The following is a 23,169-nucleotide window of genomic DNA, read 5'->3' on the forward strand; positions in this document are numbered from 1 at the left end:
TAAATCTGGTTACCATAGCAACAAAAATTCTTAATTTTTGAAAATTTGAAATGTACAGAAATATGCTATGTTCAGACCCGTTTTGCTAACAAGAACAAGAAGATATTAAATGTATGCATGGATGTATAGTAGGTGCTCTCCACTGACACATATCAAAAATAAAAATATGTAGCATATCTTTGTTTTTTGCTCATCTGGACCCAAAATCACCCCCTGTAAGGACTTTTCTTCTTCTTAACGTTTTTCATACAAACTTTGTCCAGACCATAACTTTTTTGTCTTTTGACCTACACTTCTAATATTTGGTATGTTGGTATATCTTCTCAAGGTAGATTGTCGCATACCAGAGTGGGAGACTTTTGACCTTGACCTTTAACCTCAAGGTCAAATAACATACAAATTTTGGCAAAATACGATACATAATTTTGTCTGTACTATTAATTTTTGGTCTTTGTACTTAGATATCTGATCTTTGGCATTTAAGTATATCACACCAAGGCAGGGAGTAATGTTTTAGGTAGGTGACCTTTGACCTTGATCTTTGGCCCCGAGGACAAATAACATAAAAGTTTTGGCAAAATACCATAAATAAACTTTGTCTTGGCCATATTGTTTTTGTCTTTTTACCAAGATATCTGATTTTTGGTATGTAAGTAAATCATATTAAGGTAGAGTGTAATGTTCAAGATAGGATAACTTTTGACCTTGACCTTTGACTCCAAGGTCAAATGACATACAAAATTTTGGCTGAATACCATACAAAATTTTGTATGGGCTAAAATTGTTTTGTCTTTTCACTTAGACATCTGATATTTGGTATGGGATTATAAAACCTGAAGGCCAGGCATCACATACTAGGGTGGTTGACATTTGAACTTGACTTTTGACCCCATGTTCAAATAACATACCAAAGCTCGACGCCATTCATACAAAATTTGTCCATACCATAACGCTTTTTGTCGTTTGACCTAGACTTCTAATATTTAGTATGTTGGTATATCCTCTCAAGGTGGAGTGTTGCGTACCAGAATAGATGACCTCATGGTCAAATAAGATACACATTTTGGCAAAATACCACCCAAAGTTTTGCCTGTGCCATAACTTTTTTGCCTTATGACTAAGATATCTGACAGTTTGTATTCGGGTATTTCACGCCAAGGTTCATTGTCATGTACCAAGGTGTGTGACTTTTGAACATGACCTTTGACTTTATGGTCAAATGACATACATAATTTGGCTTAAGTTAATGACTGATTTCATGCAACATTTCACCTCACATTATGTCGTAAATGTAAAGAATCACTTGGAATAAGTGTTCTTTTAATTTCAAAGGAGAAGAACTCTGAGCTAAAGACCCGTGCAGGTCCTGATGTCGAAAGAATAGGCCTGCAGCAGCGCTAAACCTGTCGTAAAAGGCGACTAAATAGTGCTCAGAACCTTAGCCGGGGGCTAGGTCACAGAGCAACTGGGTTGTGTGCCCCAGGTGGTGGAATGGGGTACCCCTGGCGTGTTACATGCTGGGGTTGTCAGGCTATAATACGGAAAACCTGACCGCAAACCATAGTGGTGCACCGTGTTGGGAAAGATGCCACGTTATTTGCACGTTAAAGAACCCTACTGTGGTATTCTTCCGGAGTAGGAACCATAGGGCGCCCGACCCTACCCACCTCTTCCTATTTCCAGTTGTAATCAAAATTTGTCGACCCCATTATCCTTGTGTCCCATCCTTTTTTTTCATTTCATCATCATTTCATGTTCATTTTATCATCCATTTCATGTTCATCGTCTGAGTATAGCTGAAATATTGCTGCTCGGATGTTAAACCCCAACAAACAAACAAACAAACAAACTCTGAACAATTATACCCCACACAATGCAGCTGCACAGGGTATAATGTGTTTGACGCGTCCGTCCGACTGTCTGTCCATCAGTCCATCTTATGTTTTCCGGACTTTTTTTTTTAAACACTTGCAGATATTGAAAATTCACAGAAATAACCGTTTTCCTGATATTTTTTTCTGAACATCTGCTGATCTTGACATGATTTTTATTATAAATTAACTGTGATAAGTCACAATACAAGTTTGTGTTTGGTTTCGTTTCGATGATTTTACCGAAATTACGGGCCTTGAACTTAGCAAAATTTACAGAAATAATCGTTTATTTCCCTAAACGCCTGCAGATAATGACATGATAAGTTCACAATGATAAGTTACAGATCAAGTTTACATTTTGTTCCAATACGATGATATTTAATTTAGATTAATTAAAACCTAAATTGATCAAAGTCTGCCGTTTTAAACTAACATTCTGAGTAACAGAATTTAGTTAGAAGAGCTTGGTTTTCTCATCGTATATTTAAGCTCATCTGGAAAGAATGTGAGTGTGAGTTATTGCCATCACTTTGTGCTCGTTTTAGTTGTGTGTTGTTATTGTTGACTTTTTCAAAAATCTTTTTTAAATTATATTTTGTTGCAATCTTTTCTAATGCCTATAAAATTATTTTCAAAAATCTTTTTAAGTTTCATTTTTGTTGCAATCTTTTCTATACTTGATTTAACACTCTAATTCCTTTCTTATCTAGATCCTTCTAAATGTATTTTTCTTGTAAATCTACCTACATATTTATGTCTGTGTTCAAACATAGATGAATATAGGGTAAAATGTATAAAGGAATATGCCAAAGAAGACAAAAAACTTAATATTTTGTAAAAACATCACGATTTAGTACGATTTTGAAATCATACCTCATTAAATATAAAAGGCAGGATCATATAACTGAAGTCATGTACGGATGCATCAAGGATATTGAAACAGCATCCAAACGAAGTCTGAAACCTATATTTTACATTTCATTGACTGTATTAAAGTTTACTTCTGATCTCATGTATGAGCAATAATAAGTAGAAGAATCATTTAAACTTGTTGACTATAAATAAAAGTAGTTCGCATTTTACAATTATGCAATTTATTCTTAAATGCCACGACAAGATGAAATGTGTAATTTTAGGTTATCCATGTTTGGTTCTCACATAGTGTCTAGACAGCTACAAGTAATACATGTAGGGTAATAGGCTAGTAAACAAACATTTGTTATTTTTAGCTCTCCTTGCCTCGTCATCGACAAATTTTCGGAATTCTCCTACTCTAGATAATTGTGCACAAAATGACCGTTAGGATTTATGATCCGTGAATAGCCGCCGTTACTAGAAATAGAACATAGGTGTCTAAAGGCATTTTTTAAAAATAACTAAAAAACCGTTGCCTTTAGCAAAATTCTGGCAGGGGATAATATTGTCCAGGATTAAGAGAAAACCTATGCCGAAAATCTGCAAACGATATTTACAACTGATGTAGGAGTTATGATCCATATAAAAGTTTTTTTGGCATTCCTCGTATGTACAACTTTGAAAATATTCTCCTCAAAAACAATTGTTCTGTGTGTATTCCACACAAAATAAATGTTGGGATTCTTGATCCATGACAAAAACATAACGCCTGTTACTAAAAATAGAACATAGGGGTCAGAAGGCAATATTTTGCAAAAAAACTCAAAGGTTGTTGCCCTTTTTTTGGAGGGTTATATAGTTCAGCATTATAAGATTGACCAATACCGACATTTTCGAAACGATTCGTCTACTAATGTTGGAATTATGGCTCCTGAAACAATTCTTAATTTTTTCACATTTACATGTACACTTTTGAAAATCTTCTTCTCTAAAACCAATTAAGATCAGGTAATAGAAATAAAGTATATTAATTCTTTAGTGTATTGTGCTTGAAATGACTTGTGTTTTTTAATCCATTAAAATGTATATGGCTGCCTATACTAAAAATGGAATGTAGGGGTCAGAAGAGTTTTTTTTAAATAATTCCTAAACTGTTGCCTTCAGCAAAATTCTGGTTCAGGTCAACAAATGCTATTAAAAGCATTTCCTGCATTTGACTATTCAGTTAATTTTAACTTAGCCTGTCTCATTGCCATTTTTTCTAATAAGCAAATGGTAAAGCAGGTGAACGATTCAGGATCTCTTAAGCCTCTAGTTATCCATTTATAATGTTTCTATAATATATTATAAATGTTGATTTTCCAATTGTTCTTATCTAAATTTCTGGCACAAATTTCCATGTTGAGTAAGTCACAGTATTGTGACATTATGTTTAAACAACAAAATTATAAAACATTTTGACATATTCTGTAAACAAGAACCTTTTTTTCCATGTTTACAAGAGTAATCATGGGAACCAAGATTCTAGCGAAAATCAAAAGAATGTAATCCTGGTACATTTTGATAAGAAGATGTGCATTTCAGTAAAACAGCAATTTAAACATGGAAATGGGATATAATGTCAAGTGTTGATTAACAAAAACAAGAAATATTATTATTGGGTCTGATTGAATTGTCTCAAAATACAGAAATTAATAAAAACAATTTAGTATCAGTCATACGACATCTGTCCTCATGAACATTCATCAAGTCAAAAGTTGATATGTTATTAGACCATGAGGTCAAAGGTCAAGTTCAAAGGTCAACCAATCGAGTACGAGGTGCCTCGTCTGGAGAAAACATGACCCCATACCAAATATCAGATGTCTAAGTAAAAAGACAAAAGAAAATTATGGCCCGGACAAAATTTTGTATGATATTTGGCCAAAGTTTGGTAGGTCATTTAACCTTGGAGTCAAAGGCCAAGGTCAAAAGTCATCCAATCTACAACATTTCACTCTAATTTGACGTGATTTACTTAAATGTCCAACAGGTCAGATATCTAAGTAAAAAGACCAAAAAGTAATGGCACAAACAAAATTGTGTATCGTATTTTGCCAAAATTTGTATGTTATTTGACCTTGAGGTTAAAGGTCAAGGTCAAAGGTCATCCACTGTCACCCACTCTGGTACGCGACACTCTGCCCCGAGAGGATATACCAACATACCAAATATTAGAAGTGTAGGTCAAAAGACAAAAAAAAGTTATGGTCTGGACAAAGTTTGTATGAAAAGCGTTAAGAGGAAGAAAAGTCTTTATGGGGGTGATTTAAGGTCCAATTGAGCAAAAAACAAAGATATGCTACATATTTGTTTTGACATGATTCAGTGGAGAGCATCTACTACACATCCATGTATACATTTGGATAATATCTTCTTGCTCCTGTTAGCAAAACGGGTCTGAACATAGCCTATTTTCGTATATTTCAAATTGTCAAAAATTAAGAATTTTGGTTGCTATGGTAACCAGATCTAAACCAATCAGATTGTTTTGTACTTTATTGTAACTTGTTTTCCATAAGACACACTTCATTAACACAATTATTTAGTTAGGTAAATTTTCACCATTAGATCAAATTGTGACATGTTTGTGATTATCAGGCCCTAAATTGGTGGTTGCTAAGGAGTGGTTGTTGCTATGGTAACGGTGAGAACATTTTTCATTTTTTTCATTTTATTCATTGTTTTTCTTATATATCCATCTGATTTAAAGTCAATTTGGATAAAATATCTGTCATCAATAAATCACTTTCAGTGAAAATTGCATGATTCTTAGGCGGACTGCTACTTAATATCTCAAATATTTATTTTGGTCGATCTCGAATTTGTTCTATACGATCAAGGTTTTTTTCCCACATTAAGTGACTATGAATAACATATAGCTTTACATTTTTTAAAGCTCTTGTATCATCATTTTCCTTTTGAAATTCTAGTTTTCAAACTGAAATTGTCTTGATGGCAAAAACGACAAGTACTAAAACAAAGATTCTTCTATTGAAACACTACTTTAAAATTTTCTTACGCACAAAGAGAGAAGGGGAACCTAACTATGCCTTTGACATCGTTTTTGCAAGAAATTCTCTATAGTTTCGGAGGGAATGCTTTACTTATAACAATTTTGCACTGTTGATAATTTTATACTCACAGTTGCCTCATATTTTTCCTGGTTTTTGTTTTCCCGTTCAGTAAATGCTATTTATCGTCATAAAATGAAAATTGCATGTTTTTGCCATAAATGAAAGATCCTCTTGAAAAATGTACGTTTACTGAAAGTACTATACATTGCATGTAGTTCAAAAAAAGATCAAACACTTTTACAGACAACGTTTACAGTTCGATTAAAATTACAAAATTCACATGTTGGGTTTAGCACTCAGCGCTGCACCTACGTATATATAGTAATGCCTATAGCTTTATCATTTTCGTCGCAGTCTGTCATTCCGGTTTGTTATTTTTCGTCATTCCATCTGATATTTTAAGGGGGTGTAGTTTGACAATTGGTCTGGATTTGTGTTCTCGTTTGTTGGATGAATAAACTCGACAATCATTAACCCCTTTTAAACTCTCAATGATTACAATAATACACTGCTTATTGCAATTGCATCTTGTACTTTGTCCACGTCTTTTATATTTACAGTTATGAAGTTTCACGCACTCTTTAATGAAATCATTAAACCTTTGTGTTTTCTCCAACTATGAAATAGTAAAAATGTCTGCTTTACTCGTAATATATTGATATCCAAATTCATTTTTAATGTGGATGAAAATAATTCAGTTATCAGTAACTTGTTCTAAATGTACGACGAAGTCATATTAGAAATATATACGTATACTGTTAAAGTGATAACACTTAAAATGTGACCGATGTCAATTTACAATTAACAAAATTAATTTGAACCATATTGGTACCAGAAAATTTAACGCGTTTTAAAACCTGGTTTAACCCACCTTTCATTTTGAAATGCATGTACCAAGTCAGGACCATAGCGATGGTTTCCGGTTCTTACCCTAATATTGCCATATGCTATACGAACTTTTTGATTTTTACTATGACAACTGCTTGGAATTAATCAGTTCAGTGATTTTGTTGTTACCTTTCATGTCATAGATATTGACTCAAGTTATGGGCAATTATTATTTTTGGTAATGCTTATAACATGACAAGCATTATTATACGCTATTATTGTATGAAAAATCTGGTGTAATACACATTTTTTTTTTTTTTTGGCTATCCTAATATTAAGATTTTGCAGTTTTTTCTTTCAAACATTCATACGGAATCGATGCTACTGGAAGAGTAATCAAGGGAACCAAGGTTATAGCGGTAAACAAAAAAATGTAATCCAGGAACAAAGACTAGACATGGAAAACAGACATACACAACAAAGAACATAAAGTATCTAAAATCATACATACATACTAAAAACTGGGAGCATGGACCAGGTGCACATAATGCACATGGAACATAATACATTTGTATCTAACATTATTTTAAAAACAATTTTTAAAAAGTGATAGAAACCAAAAAAAAAAGGAAATGATTACAAAAAAGTTCATAGTCTGAAAATAGTCAAAACAAACATGGGATTGGCTACTTATACAATATACAAGCTGTGAAACGTCTAGTTTTTCTCTAGGAAAAGGAAATGGGACAGATAAATTGAGAATAAATCGGAAGATTTGTTCTATTTACTTATTATAAACTTCGAAATGACAAAAATAGAGAAAGCGTGATATATATTCACAAGTTTTTTCGTATATACGACTTTCCACACGATTTTCGTCGACAAACTGTATATTTTTTATCCAATTAGCACAAAGCTTGGGAAATTCAATTACTTGAGGGAGCCTGTTGCAAGCATTCTTATGTTCGAACTATTCCTGTGATGGCATCCTTTTTTCACGTATTCAGGAATGATAAGCTCTATGTGTGTAATTAGCCGCATTTTTGAAGTTGTATAAGAGAAGAGGAAAAAATAGTTATAGTACATGTTACTTTATAGTTTTTGCTAGAAAAAAGTTGAACATTTGAATAAATGACCGCCTAGAATGATACGTCCAGGGGAGCGTATAATATCTCTCTAGAGTAGGGATATTGTCAAATAATTTTTTTTTGATTTGATATGAAGCTTCCATTGCACAGATAAGGCAAAATAGCTTCAGTAAGACTCAATGACTAACCGGACTAGATGCGTACCGAACTTGACAGTTACTGGAATATACAATTGGAATGCCCCACGTTATATAATGTTTTTTAATATCTTAATTTAATTTGTCTATTTAGGATAATTTTCCACATAATTCCCGCAGTATTCGTTTTGTGTACCTTATGATACTGATATTATATTTGTGTATTGTTTTGACGGGACCCCTTTGTGACTCGTGTCGGTGAGCTCCATTATTGTAAGTAGAGTATTACCGGATTATACTCACTTGCAAAATGACAAGTGTCGCTAGCGGAGTAGAATATGTTTACCCTTCCGGGGCACCTGATGACACTCCCGGTTTCTCCTAAACATCCGTTTTTATATTTTTATCTATTTCATCGGTTAGTTAAATGGTGTATGTCGATTGTCTTTTTTTCCCTGTTTTAACGTTCAAGCCATGTTTTTGGATTTTGACGTAAATGATTTATGATCCCACTATTGACATTTCGATATTTTTGCCGATATTTAGGATAGAAAGTGTAGAAACAACGAAGTTTCCAGTTGGAATGATAAAAAAGCCAATTATTTTTCTTATATTATTACAATTTTGTTTTGATAAACTAATTACTCGAATCAAATCAAATATTAAGAAAAGAGAGTAATACCCGACAACAACACTAATACGATTTACCAAATAAATCCTTTTTTTATATTGGCTAAATTAATGCAATTTTGAAACCTCCAAAAAATATTAGGTTTCTGTTAATCTTTCATTATTTATCTCATATCTGCAAGAGATAAGGACATTTTAATCTTAATATCCGAATTTGCAACCCGACATCAGCGCCAGGCTGATCAATGGTTATTGGCCCGTCGTCAACGACGACGTCATCGATATCAGCCCATTGTCAATGGTGACGTCATCGGTAAAGAAAATGATATTTTGATTATTTATCAAATAATTTATAGATAGTACGAAATTACATACATCAATGACTTGAAAAGTCTAAAGTATTTTGTTGTTAAGGGATTGCATCAACATACGAGCAGAACTGTCATGCTTGGTATGGAAGTATCGTGTTGATACACGGGTCGATATGGAAAATGCAATTTATAGGATTTTTAAATAACCAACGCAAATTCAAAATTTCCTGTTGAAGAAAATATTAGTATCAAAGCATTCTCTAAACTGTTAGAATACTAAACTATATAAGTTCTTACCTGGATGTTTGAAGTTACCGCCATCTTGATTAGTCCTTTATTTCAATAAAAAAAACTTCCTGCATGAATTTTTATCTTATATCTTACACCTTGCCTTTGCTACATATATTGTGGACAGATTATCGAATCAAGTTGACAAGATAAAGACACGGTAAAGCTACAGTGTCATGATGATCTGTTGTAAGTACTGAGGACATTGACAATAAGGAAGCGTCATAAGAATTCCTTCTTTATTTTTACTGGCACTTATTACATTTAATTATCTTTCTGTCATAATTGATAACATTGTATTGTTCGTGTTCATCTGCTATGTCAAGTGCATTGTGCAAAGTATATGAGGCATTACTGGAATGATTATGTAACTAACAGTAATGATCAACACTGAATTATTCATAATATATACATATATTAGCTCTCAGACAAGGCTTACTTAATAGCACCTCACTGTCCTATTACAATACTTATTACATGAAAGCATTCGACCATCTTTAGCCGAGTTGCCGGGTATTGGGTTTGTGATGGCAGGCGGACGGGCGAGCGGGAGTGCGACAATATATAACTGGAAATGTTTAAATCCGATTCAAACAAAACCTTGAAATATTGTTACATGCCAAGTGAGTGAGAAACTTTTAAAATGATTTGGGGGAAATTTCGTTTAAGCTCAAAATCACGGCATCCATGATTAGTTTGTGTTTTTACGACGACAGAATTAGTATGCATAAATGAAAACCGGAAGTAACACTCAGTTACCATGTATGGAAGTGCTACGTCATTGGTTCTCAATCTCACTTTGGATACATTGAAAATGTATACATGTACCCCAAAAAATAATAATCTTCGAAAATAACTTGTTTATATGATGCAGAGTGGCCCACTGATCTGTGTATGGGTGAAGTAATCGTGTATAGAAGATTAGAAGACTATAGTTCTTCTCGTTTTCTGTCAGCTTTTCAATTTGTTAGGCATACATTCCCGCGTAGAAAATATACAACTACTTTGCACACTTTTTTCGGGACTTGAACTGGAGGGTACAACTAATACAGTGACACTCTGTGTATCGTTCTTTCTTTGCCGCTGGGTTATATTAATAAACATGGCCGGTAGACTTAATTATGACCAAGATATTTCGTGGGTGACTTCTATCTTTACATGGCTCTGCGACCCATGACACAGTTGCGACCCAGGTATATGACTTCGATAATAATTGAAATTTAATTTAATTTCTTTTGTATAACGGATTTTGAAATAAAACAATTTACATGAAGAATTTGACACATTGCACAGTATATAGGTGACCATAGATGAGTTTAAGGGAGCTTTTCTGGTACGAACACTATTTTTTTATAGGTCAGTTAAAATATTTAATTTTAGCAAAAAAGATTTAGAAAACGAGGAAGCTTCAACACAAAACCCTTATGGGTTATCAAAAAAAATCATCAAAAACCAATAATATATTTTAAGGGAGGGGAGTGAATACTAGTTTGTGATTTTATTGCTGCGATGAAGCACCAGTAACATTTTGTGGGCTATCATCATTTAAAATTAAATCAATATCTTTACTAAATACATTTTGAAAGGTAAAAACAACTTAAGATAATTTTCATGTTTAATGGTTACACAAATGATTTTTTTATGAAAAGACACCACATTTCCCTCTACATCTTTTGAATTATGTAAACTTAACCTAATTTCCATTCCCCAGTGCGTTTTTCATTGGTATATATACGACTGTTAAATTATGCGACAACCTACATTTAATATGCTTTATGATAGATTCAGATTAAGATTTTAGTTTTGATCCCCATCCTTAACTACAGTTGGAAAAAAATCAGAATGTTTGTATGTTTCATACACCTTATGAGGGGACATCAGATACACATAAGAAGCAACCTTTTGAACCATTTAATAACATTTTTATACTCATTACACTCATTAGGTAGCATGTGGATTTAGTATAGCTTACTATACTATTTAACTGCATAAACTACATGCATCTTTTTGGTATTAACATAGCATCTCAAACTCAGAAATGGTAACGAGTGAAAAAAAACGTCTTAAAGTTGATGTCGCTTAGAAAATCAGTCATACATGTTGTACGTTTTCTGCATGTAATATTTCTCCTCATTGGAAATTTAAAGTTTGAATATTAAAATCGTGACTTGTTTTATGTGATGACTGATGTATAAATAAATGGTGTCTGTCTGGGTATATTTTGTGTTATTTTGTATAACCCTATCCTGGTCTATCCCTATCGTTCCGCATTCCACTGTAGACGACCGGTAGTCGTCCACACATGTCTTCCGACAGTGAAACGGAGCCTGCATCGCAATTTAAGATGGACAGGTCACCGATGTTGAATTTCCAGAATCTAAATGTTTACATGCATCCACCGTCGAATTCCATGCATGAATGACTCGTTTTGTGACGTCATGATACAGTAGAGAGTCCATGTATCTATATTTTTAAGGAATGTGGTGATTATATTATGTTAAATAGATAGAACTTCTTTAGACCAGCATTTTGAGCCCTCATTTACTGAAATCGAACAAGGGGTTGCCAAGTTATGACATTTTTAAAGTCCCAAAATCATCCCCCCTTTTTTCCACTCGCAATGAAATCAGAAAATGACTTTAAGCCATTTTTTGAAGGCAAATACTGAAGCCATTATTGAAATGACATCATTCAACATTTATTTTCTCAAAGAATGGAGTCTTTTTATTGAAATTACTATGTATCATGATCCAGCCTTTTCCGCTTTTAGGAATATAACGAAGCCAAGTACTACAGCAAGTCAGTTTTGACGGGGTCAAAACAGCCTCCATGACCATTTTTCCCCTGCCAAAAAATTAAAATGCTTACTACAAACTTGTTTCTTGGCTTAATTCATACGAGAACTACAAGAATTCTTCAAGATAGAAGTGTTAATAATCAATCCAAACATAAAATTAAAGATTGATCAACTATTTTATATCCCACTTCTACCATTTCAGCCTGTAGTGCCAAAATGGCACTATAGTATCTGTAGTGTAGTGCAACCAATTCAGTATAAAGACTAATAACCCATATCACTTAATGTATCATATCTTTAAAAGTAGTACAGATATGATCAAGAAAATTGGCATGCATTCTTGTTATAGAGTAAGCAAAATTTTTATTTTGGTTTTGAGTGTCGTCATGGAGAAATGGCGGCCATTTTGAATCAAGATGGCCGCCAAATTATGACAACAGTTGGTTTCTTTCACTTAGTCCAGATTTTTTAAGCTAGTCCTTTCATGTTTTGTTTTTTCCTGTATTATGACATTATTTATTTGTGTACTGTAGTATATTACATGAGAGACAAAAGGAAAGGCAGCCATTTTGAATAAAAATGGCCACTGCTCTCGTTGATATCCATTTCGCAACCGAAAAGTTTATTTTCAGCAATAACTTTCTTAAAAATCAACCTATTTTTACAATCTTGGTATCATTTTAATCGTCTCATTCTTATCTTTCTTTCTAAAACTGCATGTTTAACTTTAAATTGGATGTTGTAAAAGTACATGTACATGTATAGATTTGATAAATCAAGGATTTTTATAATAGACACTATAAAAATCCTAAGATAAATGAGGAACGTTTAAACGGTAAGTTTCAAACTGGTTATTTTTTTTTAATGTTTACTTCTTGTTTTATCCAATGCTTCAGATGCTTTCATGTAAAACTGACCAAGTTTTGTAAGGTTACTGACTGAATTGATTTAAAATAGTTAATAAATCAAAATATCATGATTCTGCCATAATAGCTTTACACTATAATCATATATGTTATTTCGGTAAGCGACTGTATTAGTGCAATGTAAGTGGTTCTCTTTTGTGTGTATGTGAAGTTTTTACATCTTCAGGCAGTAATAAGCAGAGCGAAATGTTGATTTTACTTCATTTATTGTTTTTCTTGATCAAGACAATATTTAAATATAACTGCCATCATGATCATACTGTGAGTCAGGACAAACCAAATCTAATTGAAAACAAATATAAAAATCTATTTAAATATCAATTAGTAAGAATATCTGTTGTAACTGCAAGAAATAATTACAAGAAAAATCAGTGTACACATGTAAGAATGTAAATACAACATGACAAGATAAAAAATTGAGTCAATGCAGTACTTTTGCAGTGAAACTGACCGTATGTTTTTTTTAAATGGTGTGATATTTTAATAGAAAAGATATTTAATTTTCAAAATACTTATCTGATAAAACCACTAGAACAGTTATGTCAAGACATGAAAAATATCTAATTTTTTTAGGTGTCTTAATTAAGAATAATACATGCATTTTATGATAGCAGATATGATGCATGAGGTCAATTTCACTACAACATAACTTATGATTTTCCTATAAAAACAGCAATTACATCTATATGGAAAGTCCAAGGATTCTCTACAATAAAAGATCATTAATTTAGTATGTGTACTAGATGTTATAAATAGATAAAAATTGGTAAAATCATTGTACTACTGAAAGTATAACAGATATTAATTGTCTTGAATAAGTGTACATGTCATACACAAAGACCTAGGAAAAATATTCATCATAATACTTTTTATATTCAGAACAAATAGATTCAAACTGTGTTAAAAACCAGGTTCTACCACTGGTGTCCTTGGGGTTGATCTGTATCATACAGTAAAGGCGTTTGACAAGACTTGTTGACATTTTTATCCAGGTGTAAAACAGTTACCTTTTTCATTTATAGTCTTGTGATATGTGGTTTTCGTGATATAAAGTTCAAAATAAATCATAAATTTATGAACTCATTTTAGCGCCCACTGTCAAAAATTTCTTCCGAAAAGTGCGTGTCCGGTTACACAAACAAGAAATAACTCCGCCCCGCAACCGTAGTGGTGTATAAGAATCATTTTTCGGCATGGAATTACAAAGAAAATATTTTTTCAAAATACTTTTAAAGTCATTTACATTTATAAAAATATTTAGGGTACAAATACAGAAAGCATTTTCACCCGAATGTATTATTTTAAAATGAATTGGCAGACTCGTACGGATTTACATACCCATACTGTCGCTAAGATATTACGCGCTGTGTCGTTAGAGGTAGCGCGATAGAAGTACTTTTTGTAAACCACATAAAAAAGCGATTTTACATAGAATTGACTTCAACCAATACTTTTTTTATTTGCAATATAAACACAATACAAAACCAGTGTCCTAGCATATCAGAAATATGGGTTACTCGGTGCGAAACGGGGGTAAATCGCTCGGCACAGCCTCGCAAAACCCCCGTTTCTGAGCCTCGTACCCATATTTCCGAGGTGCTAGGACACAATTAAAGCAAAACGTACAGAATTGACGCTAAAATAAAATTGCTTTTTACCCATTGGTCAAATAAATAAAGAAAATAGTTCTATGCAAAATGGAACGTGTTAATATGTAAACATTCTAAAACGTACAACACATTTTATTGTAAAATAAAATAATTTATGTTGTCTGATTATATTGGTGTTTAAGGGAGGTGAACTACATATATGGTAATTTATTGTTGAGAAGGGGAATTACATGTATCAAATGTCCACTAGGGAGGAATGCCGAGTTCTATTTTTAGATAAATATGTAATTGTCAAGTGCATTAAAATAAGTTATTTGGGGAATTTATCATTTATCTTTAAGTAGTGGAAAAGCATTTTTTATGCTTAAGAAATACTTTCAATAAGAAAGCTTGAAAAAATGTTAAAATTATAAATTAACAATAATTAGTAGACCAATCATCTGTGAGATGATGTCATTAATTGTTAATGTTTATTGCGAAAAGGTCAAGCAAAAATTTTCTCTGCATTGAAATGACCCTCCTCCACCCAAACTTCCCCCTTTTGAATGTACAATATCTTGTTTTTATGTGGCGCTTTGCAAGTGCTACACTTTTCTGTATCTAGTATTTGTAACAGGGAGCTTAGTTATATTGTTTTTAAAATTTAAGTCTCCCTGTTTGTAACATTTTTTCTGTTTTATAATTTTGTTTTGATTTCGTCATTCTAATAAATGATATTTGATTGGATATTAAGTAGTTCTCAATTCTGACTCAGAAAACTAGCGGTAGGGTTACTTTGGTTCTCAGTGTAATTTATCATGGTATCTTGGCTAAGAACTACAACATAAATGATTATACGCATGATTTATAAATATGTAACTTAATTTGAGACACTGATAAAATAAACGTTTTATTCAGAGAAAGAGATATAACAACTGAACATGGATCGTTTTAAAGATGGAAAGTTTAAGAAAACAAATACGTCCACCCTCGTTATCCACAAAACACATCATGATTAGCCGAACTGAGCGTTATTTTAGTCTTTCTTATTGTGATGTTTCCTGCGTCTGTCAGATATTTAACAGTTGTTCCTGGTTTGTGAATAGGTACTGTTATGAAGTCATTGCTGTTGTTTGCACTGCTGGTACTTAGATGGACGTCAGTAACTGCCATGTCATACAAGAGACAATGGAGAACACAAGGTTTGTGAAGACAATATCCCAAAAGTCATAAATGTTTGTGTGTGAATCGGTTCACTTGATTTTACATCAAATCTGATTATTCCAGATAGAATGGGTAAGATATTATACATTATGTTAAATATTACATGAGAAATTTATGAGAGAAATGGTAATTATAAAGGTTGATGGTTATGACCTGACATATAATAATAACAAATTATAGCAACAGATGTATTGTAGTCGCGATAATCATCAGATGTAAAAACTGATTTAAATAAAACAATTAATTAAAATTAAATGAAAAACAATAATATATTTGAGTGTAAGAATTTTTCAATGCAAAATTAATATATGTTACATTGTCTACATAACGGAGATACACATTTTTTGTTTGATTACTCATATTTTTAGGATGTGACGACATCGCCATTATAGGAGCAGGTATCGCAGGAACATATACAGGGTGGAGACTTCGAAATCTCGGCAAGAAAATAACGATATACGAGTACTCTGATCGTGTTGGTGGAAGATTTTATACGCATAAATTTCCAAAAGCACCAGATATCAACATCGAATTAGGGGCAATGAGATTTATACCTGATGGTGAGTATTGTATTAATATCTGATATATCCACATATTTTATTTAATCCTATGACGTAACAATTTTTTTTATAAGAAAGACACAGTACAATTAGTACACACTTGTGATCTTCAATTGTATATAAAATCTACTTATGTATGTATATATGATGTCAGCCGAAAACGTAACTTGGGGTTAATTACAGAAAATAGCTGAATAAGAAAAAAGCAAACAAAAAACAGACTTCAGGTTTGAAAAAGTCTAATACAACATTCTCTATTTTGGAAGATTAATGTTTATTCTGAAATTGGTATGGGCATATATTATCTCAAATAAATGAAACTTTCATTAAACTCTTAACTTCAGTGATATTATACTATTTATAGGCAAATAATTTCTATTCTAACAGAACATCCGCTCTTTAATGATTTATTGCACAAGCTTCGTCTACCAGTCCAAAGGTTTGAACAAGGTTCAGGCCCTACGTCACAAACATTGATGTACTTACGTGGGAAGCACCTTAGATACGATAGTCTTGGTGGCCATGATACTCCATATAATCTAGGTCCTAACGAGAGGAAACACGTGGAACTCTTATCATGGTAACTATATTTCTATGTTTTTTTTTAAATTATTTATCTAATTGTTCAACAAATCAGTATCACTGTAAGAGCAGTTTATATTTTGGTTATTCACTCTTTCCAATTAACTATCCTATTATGAAATATACAGGGACGACATTGCAAATACATGTATCAAAAATTTAAATTAAACATGCACATATTATCTTGAACAGGGAAACATATAAAAATGGAACCAATGCTGATGAAGTTAACTTACCAGAGGCTGACAAGAAGTACTACATTAAAACTGCAGATGAAGTCGAATTATACAAACAAAGGTTAATTGTGTTTTTTACTTGCAAGGACAGGGGGAAAAAAGAAAAAATGTATATAGACAGGTATTAGGAGCATAAATGGTACACAGTGCACATTCGTGATACGTTGTAAGCGGAATAAAATAACTATTCAAGAATCATAGTACTGAACATGCCGATCCCGAGTGACACACAGAACATGATGAAAGATCCAATATTGAAGTCATTTATAAATGGTTTATTGAACTTTGTGTGTTTCGGGTAGGACATGAGAACAGATAATTGTATATTAAAATTGTACATGAAGTAATCATTACATAATTGAAATCGTCTATTGAAATTGTGTTTTGTGATTTGTACTTTGTCTTTCCCTTACTTTCGGTGAGCCTAGCGTAGTTTTATGTTGACAAGTCGTAGGAAAAATTCGCTAATGGACCAATTCAGAAATTCAACTTCTTTTGTCCTCGTAAAAAGAAACGTTGCGCCGACGCAGCATACTCATAAAAAACGTATTGACCAATCAAAAGAGTCATGAACAATAGCTTAAATTTTTTAATAGGCCCATTTATTCTTTTTCAAGTAGCTTTTGCTAAAGCCGCTTATTCCTCTCCAGAAAATAAGATGGTCGCAATATCTAACAATGCGTATGCGTCATTAGAAAAGAAATTTCTTGCATTGTTTCTATTTGGGGTAGAAATAACTCAGGCCACCATCACATTTACGGGGTTCAATTGTATCAACATATTCGATTTCCTGGGTTGAACATGATTTATCTCTTAATTATCATATGTCATTTAAGTATATTAAATTTGATAAAAATTAAGTGTATCATTTTAATACAATTCATACTATCAATAGAAAAAAAATATATCAAATAAGTAGTGGAAGTATGAAATTGCAATATCATAATGCACGGAAAATATGAAATGGATTTACGATAATCTTATTTTCCTTATATACTTTAGTATAATTCTTAATGTCTATTCTTGCTAAGTAATTAGATTTTCCTCTTTTTAATCATTTTAACTGACATTTGATCTGATTGAATAGCTTAAGAACTATACCTATTAATTTTGTCATCAAAACCACAACAAAAATGTATTGCGTGACAAATGCTTGATATTCAGATTATTAGAATTCTGAATTGCATGTTTTCACTTCAATAAAAAATGTCTACTTGCTTTGTATTTTTTTCCTTTGACTAACAATGTTACGTGCCTCTTTAAACATTAAATATGAATAAACATTTCTTGTCTGTATTTTGTAAAAAAAGATATTTTTTTCAGTATAATATCTATCTTTCAAAAGACTCTAAGTACAGAGGCAATTAACTACATGAAAGGCACCCGTCCTTTTCCTAGTGCATCGGTAGGTGAAATCAGTTCGAGCTTTGGATACACAACATCACCAAAACCATCCAATAATTCAGCAAGTGAGGTGCTGACTGTCACTTCCGGATTTAGTTCTGTGACTTCTAGATTGTTAGAACAATTTCTACAAGCAAGTACAAGGTAGTATATTTTTAAAAATTATTTAATACGAACTTTAAAACAATGGTTCGGCTGGACATAAAACTAGTTTGATAGACAATGGTTTGGCTAAACATCAAACCTGGTTTGACACAAAATGGTTTGGCTGGACGTAAAACCGGTTTCACCTACAGCTGTTTGTCTGCACGTAAAACCTGGTGTGACACACACTTGTTTGGCTGGCCGTAAAACCTGGTTTGACCCACAGCTGTTTGACTGGACATTAAACCTAGTCTGACGCACAGCTGTTTGGCTGGAACATTGTGACTAATTTCATTTTCTGGTTTATTCGAGTCTTCGTCTGTTCATGTACTAGTATTACTGAATATTTCCTCCCAAGTTGTGATAATGTAATTTAGTTACTATCCATATCTACATCGTATGTTCGTTGCACTTGCACATCTATGGAACCTTGCATATTTAAAATGACTACAATGAAATAAAACCACAGTAAGAAAAATATATATTTGTAGTAAATCAAAGAGTTGATAGACACAATGGTAGTTTTAAATTCTTACGACGTAAGTATTTGGTGAAAAGTTTAAAACAATCTTTGAAATTTATTTCTTTTATTTGTCTTAAAGTTGTTTTAATGCTTGTGATTAGTTATATATTTATAGCTATTCTTTTTCAGTCAAGTTAAACAACGTTTTTCATCTTTTTGCATTTGAATAACTGTTATAATTTAATAAATTACAAATTACGTTGTAGTACATTGCCATTATATTTAATATTTCTAGGCACAAGGTAAAACTAAACCGTCATCTCCGATCACTAAAAAAACGACGAGGCGGAGGTTACAAAATATATTTTGAACCCACCGTTTCATATGACGGTTATACCAAAATCGATAAGGAGGTACGTTTGTTTATGTATATAAGTCTAAAGAATTGTACAACGATACCGATAAAGATGTTAATACACTATATTAAAGAGTAATCAAGGGAACCAAGGTTATAGCGGTAATCAAAAGAATGTAATCCAGGGACAAAGACCAGACATGGAAAACAGACATACACAACAAAGAACATAAAGTAACTAAAATCATACATACAAAGTAACAAAAGTAAATGAGCAACTCGGACTCCACTAAAAACTGGGAGCATGGACCAGGTGCACCGGTAGGGTAATCGGCCTCTGCTTTTCTAGAAACACCCGCCGAGTTGCTCATAAAAAGTCAAGTCCGGGGTAGACAAACGAGGGAAGGAAAACTATGACCCGCCGAACAAATCAGCCTTCATGGCGCTGATGGACACACCATAACGATCCACGAGTTCATGATAACGGCCATAAAACTTCTGTAGTGACGACTTCAATCCTGTAGCAACACAACTCCGCTCCAGAAGCCCACCCGTCAGAGCCTCAGCGCGATAGAAAAAGTCTGCGTAGTTTCGGCAAGCTCTGGCATAACGTATGAGCTGCGACACGAACACCCCATACACAGGAGCCGAAGGAATGCCGCCACAGACGAAAGGAAAGTTGACAACTCTGAATGAAAAGTCATCACGTCCGTCGCAAAGCTTGGTCAATAGTTTTCCTTTACCATCGATTTCTAAGTGTAGGTCAAGATATAAAGCCGACTTCACATTGTCTGTAGTATCCTTCATCTTAAGTTTTTCTGGGTAGATGCGATGTATCAAATCCCCGAAATTAGGATTGTTTAAAGATAATACGTCATCTATATAGAGGAAACTGAGATTGAAGGATCTAGCCAAATGATATTCTTTCTTTCTGATCAGATCAGCTATAAAGTCAGCCTCATAAGAGTGAAGGAATAGGTCAGCAAGTAAAGGAGCACAATTTGTTCCCATTGGAATGCCGACCGTTTGTTGAAAAACACGTCCACCACATATTAAAATATATAATGAGCAAAATTTTCAGTCAACAAATGACCTTCTTCAGTGCCTTAAATAAACTGAGTGTGTATGAAAGTAAATGGTCTGTGAACACAACTCACTACCTAAGCAGGTATATAATTTTTTTGTTGTGCTGCATCGTCATGACTCGACGATCCGATACCCACTAAGTTTTCTGGTTGGCAGATTCCTTTAGACTTTATATATAAATTTAAAAGAAACTTTTTATGAGCAACTCGGCAGGTAATTCTAGAAAAGCAGAGGACGCTTACCCTACCGGTGCACCTGGTCCATGCACCCAGTTTTTAGTGAAGTCCGAGTTGCTCATTTACTTTTGTTACTTTGTATGTATGATTTTAGTTACTTTATGTTCTTTGTTGTGTATGTCTGTGTTCCATATCTGGTCTTTGTCCCTGGATTACATTCTTTTGATTACCGCTATAACCTTGGTTCCTTGATTACTCTTTTGTGATCAGAAATACTCAAAAATGGTATCATTTTATTCCCAGATAATTCCGAGACGGTTTGCGGAATTGCCATGTTTAATAGATTGCATTATATGATAAACAGCACTCAGTAAAGCACAGTGCTCGGTCTCGAATACATAAACATTTTAAACAATAATTCCGATGATTAGCATAATATATGGCAAAACATACATTTCTTTCAAAAGATGTTTTGATTTATTTTTCAAGACACATTTTCAAGTAAAAATAAGACAAGATGATTTTTGTAAAGTGTATACACGAGTTTATTACTTGATGATTCCCTCGTTTTCAGAAAAAGTATTTAGAAAGATACTGTGCCAGAAAAGTTGTATTAGCAATCAACAGATTAGCCTTAGAGCGGTTAGACTGGTCGGTTCTAAATCAACCAAAACTAAAAGACTTGATTACCAACTCTGTGCGAGACATTCCTGTTGCTAAAATTTATGCATGCTATCCCTATCCTTGGTGGGAACAATCGCCAGTTTATAATGTCTATTCTATTTCTGACACACCACTCCAACAGACATACGGAATGGGAACATCCAATATTAGCCCTCATTCTTCCGTTCTGCTATCAAGTTACTCAGATGTAGCAACGTCTCTTTGGAGGGAACTCGTTCAGAGAAATACAGAACACCAACAATTTATGAATTCACTTAACTTCGAAGTCATCAGCTTGACACATAAATATTTATCAAGAATGTACAAAATATCTCCTCGTCGAATACCTTCACCATCAAATGGAGTGGTTGCTATATGGGATAGTTACCCTTTCGGTGGTGCAGTGCAACTTTGGAATCCTGGTTATATCTGGGAAGATGTAGAAAAGACCATGGTAAAACCTTCAAGTCGAGACGATGTGTTTATTGTCTCGAATGCCTTTAACTCAAGAGCATTATCAATTTGGTCAGAGGGTGCATTGCAAGCTGTGGAACTTGCAATGTCGTACCTAAATCCTAAAAACAAACATTAGAAGGAAGTCTTTTGCATACACCGAAGTTTATTTGAAGTTGCATATAAAATTCAAGCTGCAGTAGCTGCTAAATTTGTTCAGTTTTGATTCTACTGAATTTTGCTGATTCAATGAAATAAGTTAGTAGTAATGCAATTGAAGCAATAAATGTCGATAATACTTTCAGAATATTTTGAAAACAACGTTTTTTTTTAATCAAAGAAGATCGATAGCTCCGATCTAATTATTTTTCGCCATTACTTCCGAAGATTGCCGACAGGACATTAACCTGAGTTAAAAATACTTTAACCTTGGTAAAAAAAATAACAATAACGGACACACAGGTAAGTACGTGTCTTGTTTACACTTCATTTCATCTATTTCTTGATTAGTTTTCAAATAAATAATGACAGTTACTTACCATATTTGTGCCACATCATATCACGATACGTAAATTTTTAAATGATCCATGCATTATATCCGAACTTTTGTCTTTTACGGCTTGAATCTGACGGTCCTTCCTGCCATTGATTACCACTTTCGCTTTGCAATCAGATTTGTTTTAAAAAAAAGATACCCTTACAGTACATGCGTGGATTAAGATCACCAGAAGTCACATGCATGCGGATTTATCTAGGTCGAGTTTTTGTCTTGCAAGACAATAAATATATAGACACCTATTTCATGTATTTAACACATTTTATTTGTGGATATCGAATGAAATTATACAGGAAAAGTACAATTTAGTAGAAATAATTCAAAGTTAATGTATATTTCAACAGATATAAAAATGTACGAAAATGACAGCTAATGCAGCTTTAAGATCACAGGTTAAAAAATTTTAAAAAAGGACAATTAGTAAAATTTTCCTTTAAGGTAAATTGCATAATTGGAAACAAATCTTTAAAAAGATTCTTTATGATCTTGGCTGAACTAGTACATATTTATCTAGTTTATAGTGCACCTTAATATACTCCAATATACTACGAACATTCCCGAACATTAACATTTAAGTTAAAAAAACTTTCTTTAATCAATATCAAAGATTACAGAATAAACTTTGTTCGTATAATGTTTAAATCAAACGAATGGCCATATTTCACTCGATGAGTTCCTAGAGTGTCATATCATTTAAACATCGTGTTTATGTGACAAGTAAAACATGAAAACTTTTAACTAAAAATCAGCACAAAATAAGTAAATGCCTAAAAGGGAGCATACATTTACAATATACTACCCTTGAAACTTAATTCGCCACAAATAGAC

General features: G+C 33.0%; 2 protein-coding genes across 4 annotated transcripts in view; one reads left to right on the forward strand and one right to left on the reverse strand.

The window, feature by feature from the left end:
• The window catches only part of LOC148627208 (sodium- and chloride-dependent glycine transporter 1-like), a 24,726-nt gene extending 15,217 nt beyond the window's left edge, over positions 1–9,509 (reverse strand). The window contains exon 1 of the mRNA XM_088569587.1: positions 9,137–9,509. Within this exon, the coding sequence (XP_088425713.1) occupies positions 9,137–9,160 (24 nt within the window). The 5' untranslated portion in view covers positions 9,161–9,509. The remainder of the gene's footprint in view (positions 1–9,136) is intronic.
• On the forward strand, positions 5,339–22,301 carry LOC148627209 (achacin-like). 3 transcript variants are annotated; one of them, XM_088569612.1, is made up of 8 exons: positions 5,339–5,415; positions 15,546–15,641; positions 16,032–16,223; positions 16,611–16,803; positions 16,998–17,102; positions 18,365–18,589; positions 19,348–19,465; positions 21,244–22,301. In XM_088569612.1, exons 2-8 carry the CDS (start codon positions 15,554–15,556, stop codon positions 21,922–21,924), a joined length of 1,602 nt encoding a protein of 533 aa, XP_088425738.1. In that variant the 5' UTR covers positions 5,339–5,415; positions 15,546–15,553; the 3' UTR covers positions 21,925–22,301. The 3 variants fall into 3 exon arrangements, with proteins under 3 accessions (XP_088425738.1, XP_088425728.1, XP_088425748.1); XM_088569602.1 differs by lacking the exon at positions 5,339–5,415 and having other exon boundaries at positions 15,376–15,641; XM_088569622.1 differs by lacking the exons at positions 5,339–5,415; positions 15,546–15,641 and adding an exon at positions 15,650–15,735.
• Positions 22,302–23,169: the final 868 nt, after the last annotated feature.

The sequence above is a fragment of the Perna viridis genome, chromosome 1 (genome assembly GCF_037379345.1).
Source record: "Perna viridis isolate PV_CMFRI_1.1 ecotype Kerala chromosome 1, ASM3737934v1, whole genome shotgun sequence".
Lineage (NCBI taxonomy): Eukaryota > Metazoa > Mollusca > Bivalvia > Mytilida > Mytilidae > Perna > Perna viridis.

Excerpts from the sequence above, each read along its gene's own strand:
- LOC148627209 (XM_088569612.1), top strand. The coding sequence starts at position 15,554 with ATGAAGTCATTGCTGTTGTTTGCACTGCTGGTACTTAGATGGACGTCA. Across the intron at positions 16,224-16,610 it reads AATGAGATTTATACCTGATG|AACATCCGCTCTTTAATGAT; the intron begins GTGAGTATTGTA and ends CTATTCTAACAG. Across the intron at positions 19,466-21,243 it reads ATACCAAAATCGATAAGGAG|AAAAAGTATTTAGAAAGATA; the intron begins GTACGTTTGTTT and ends CCTCGTTTTCAG.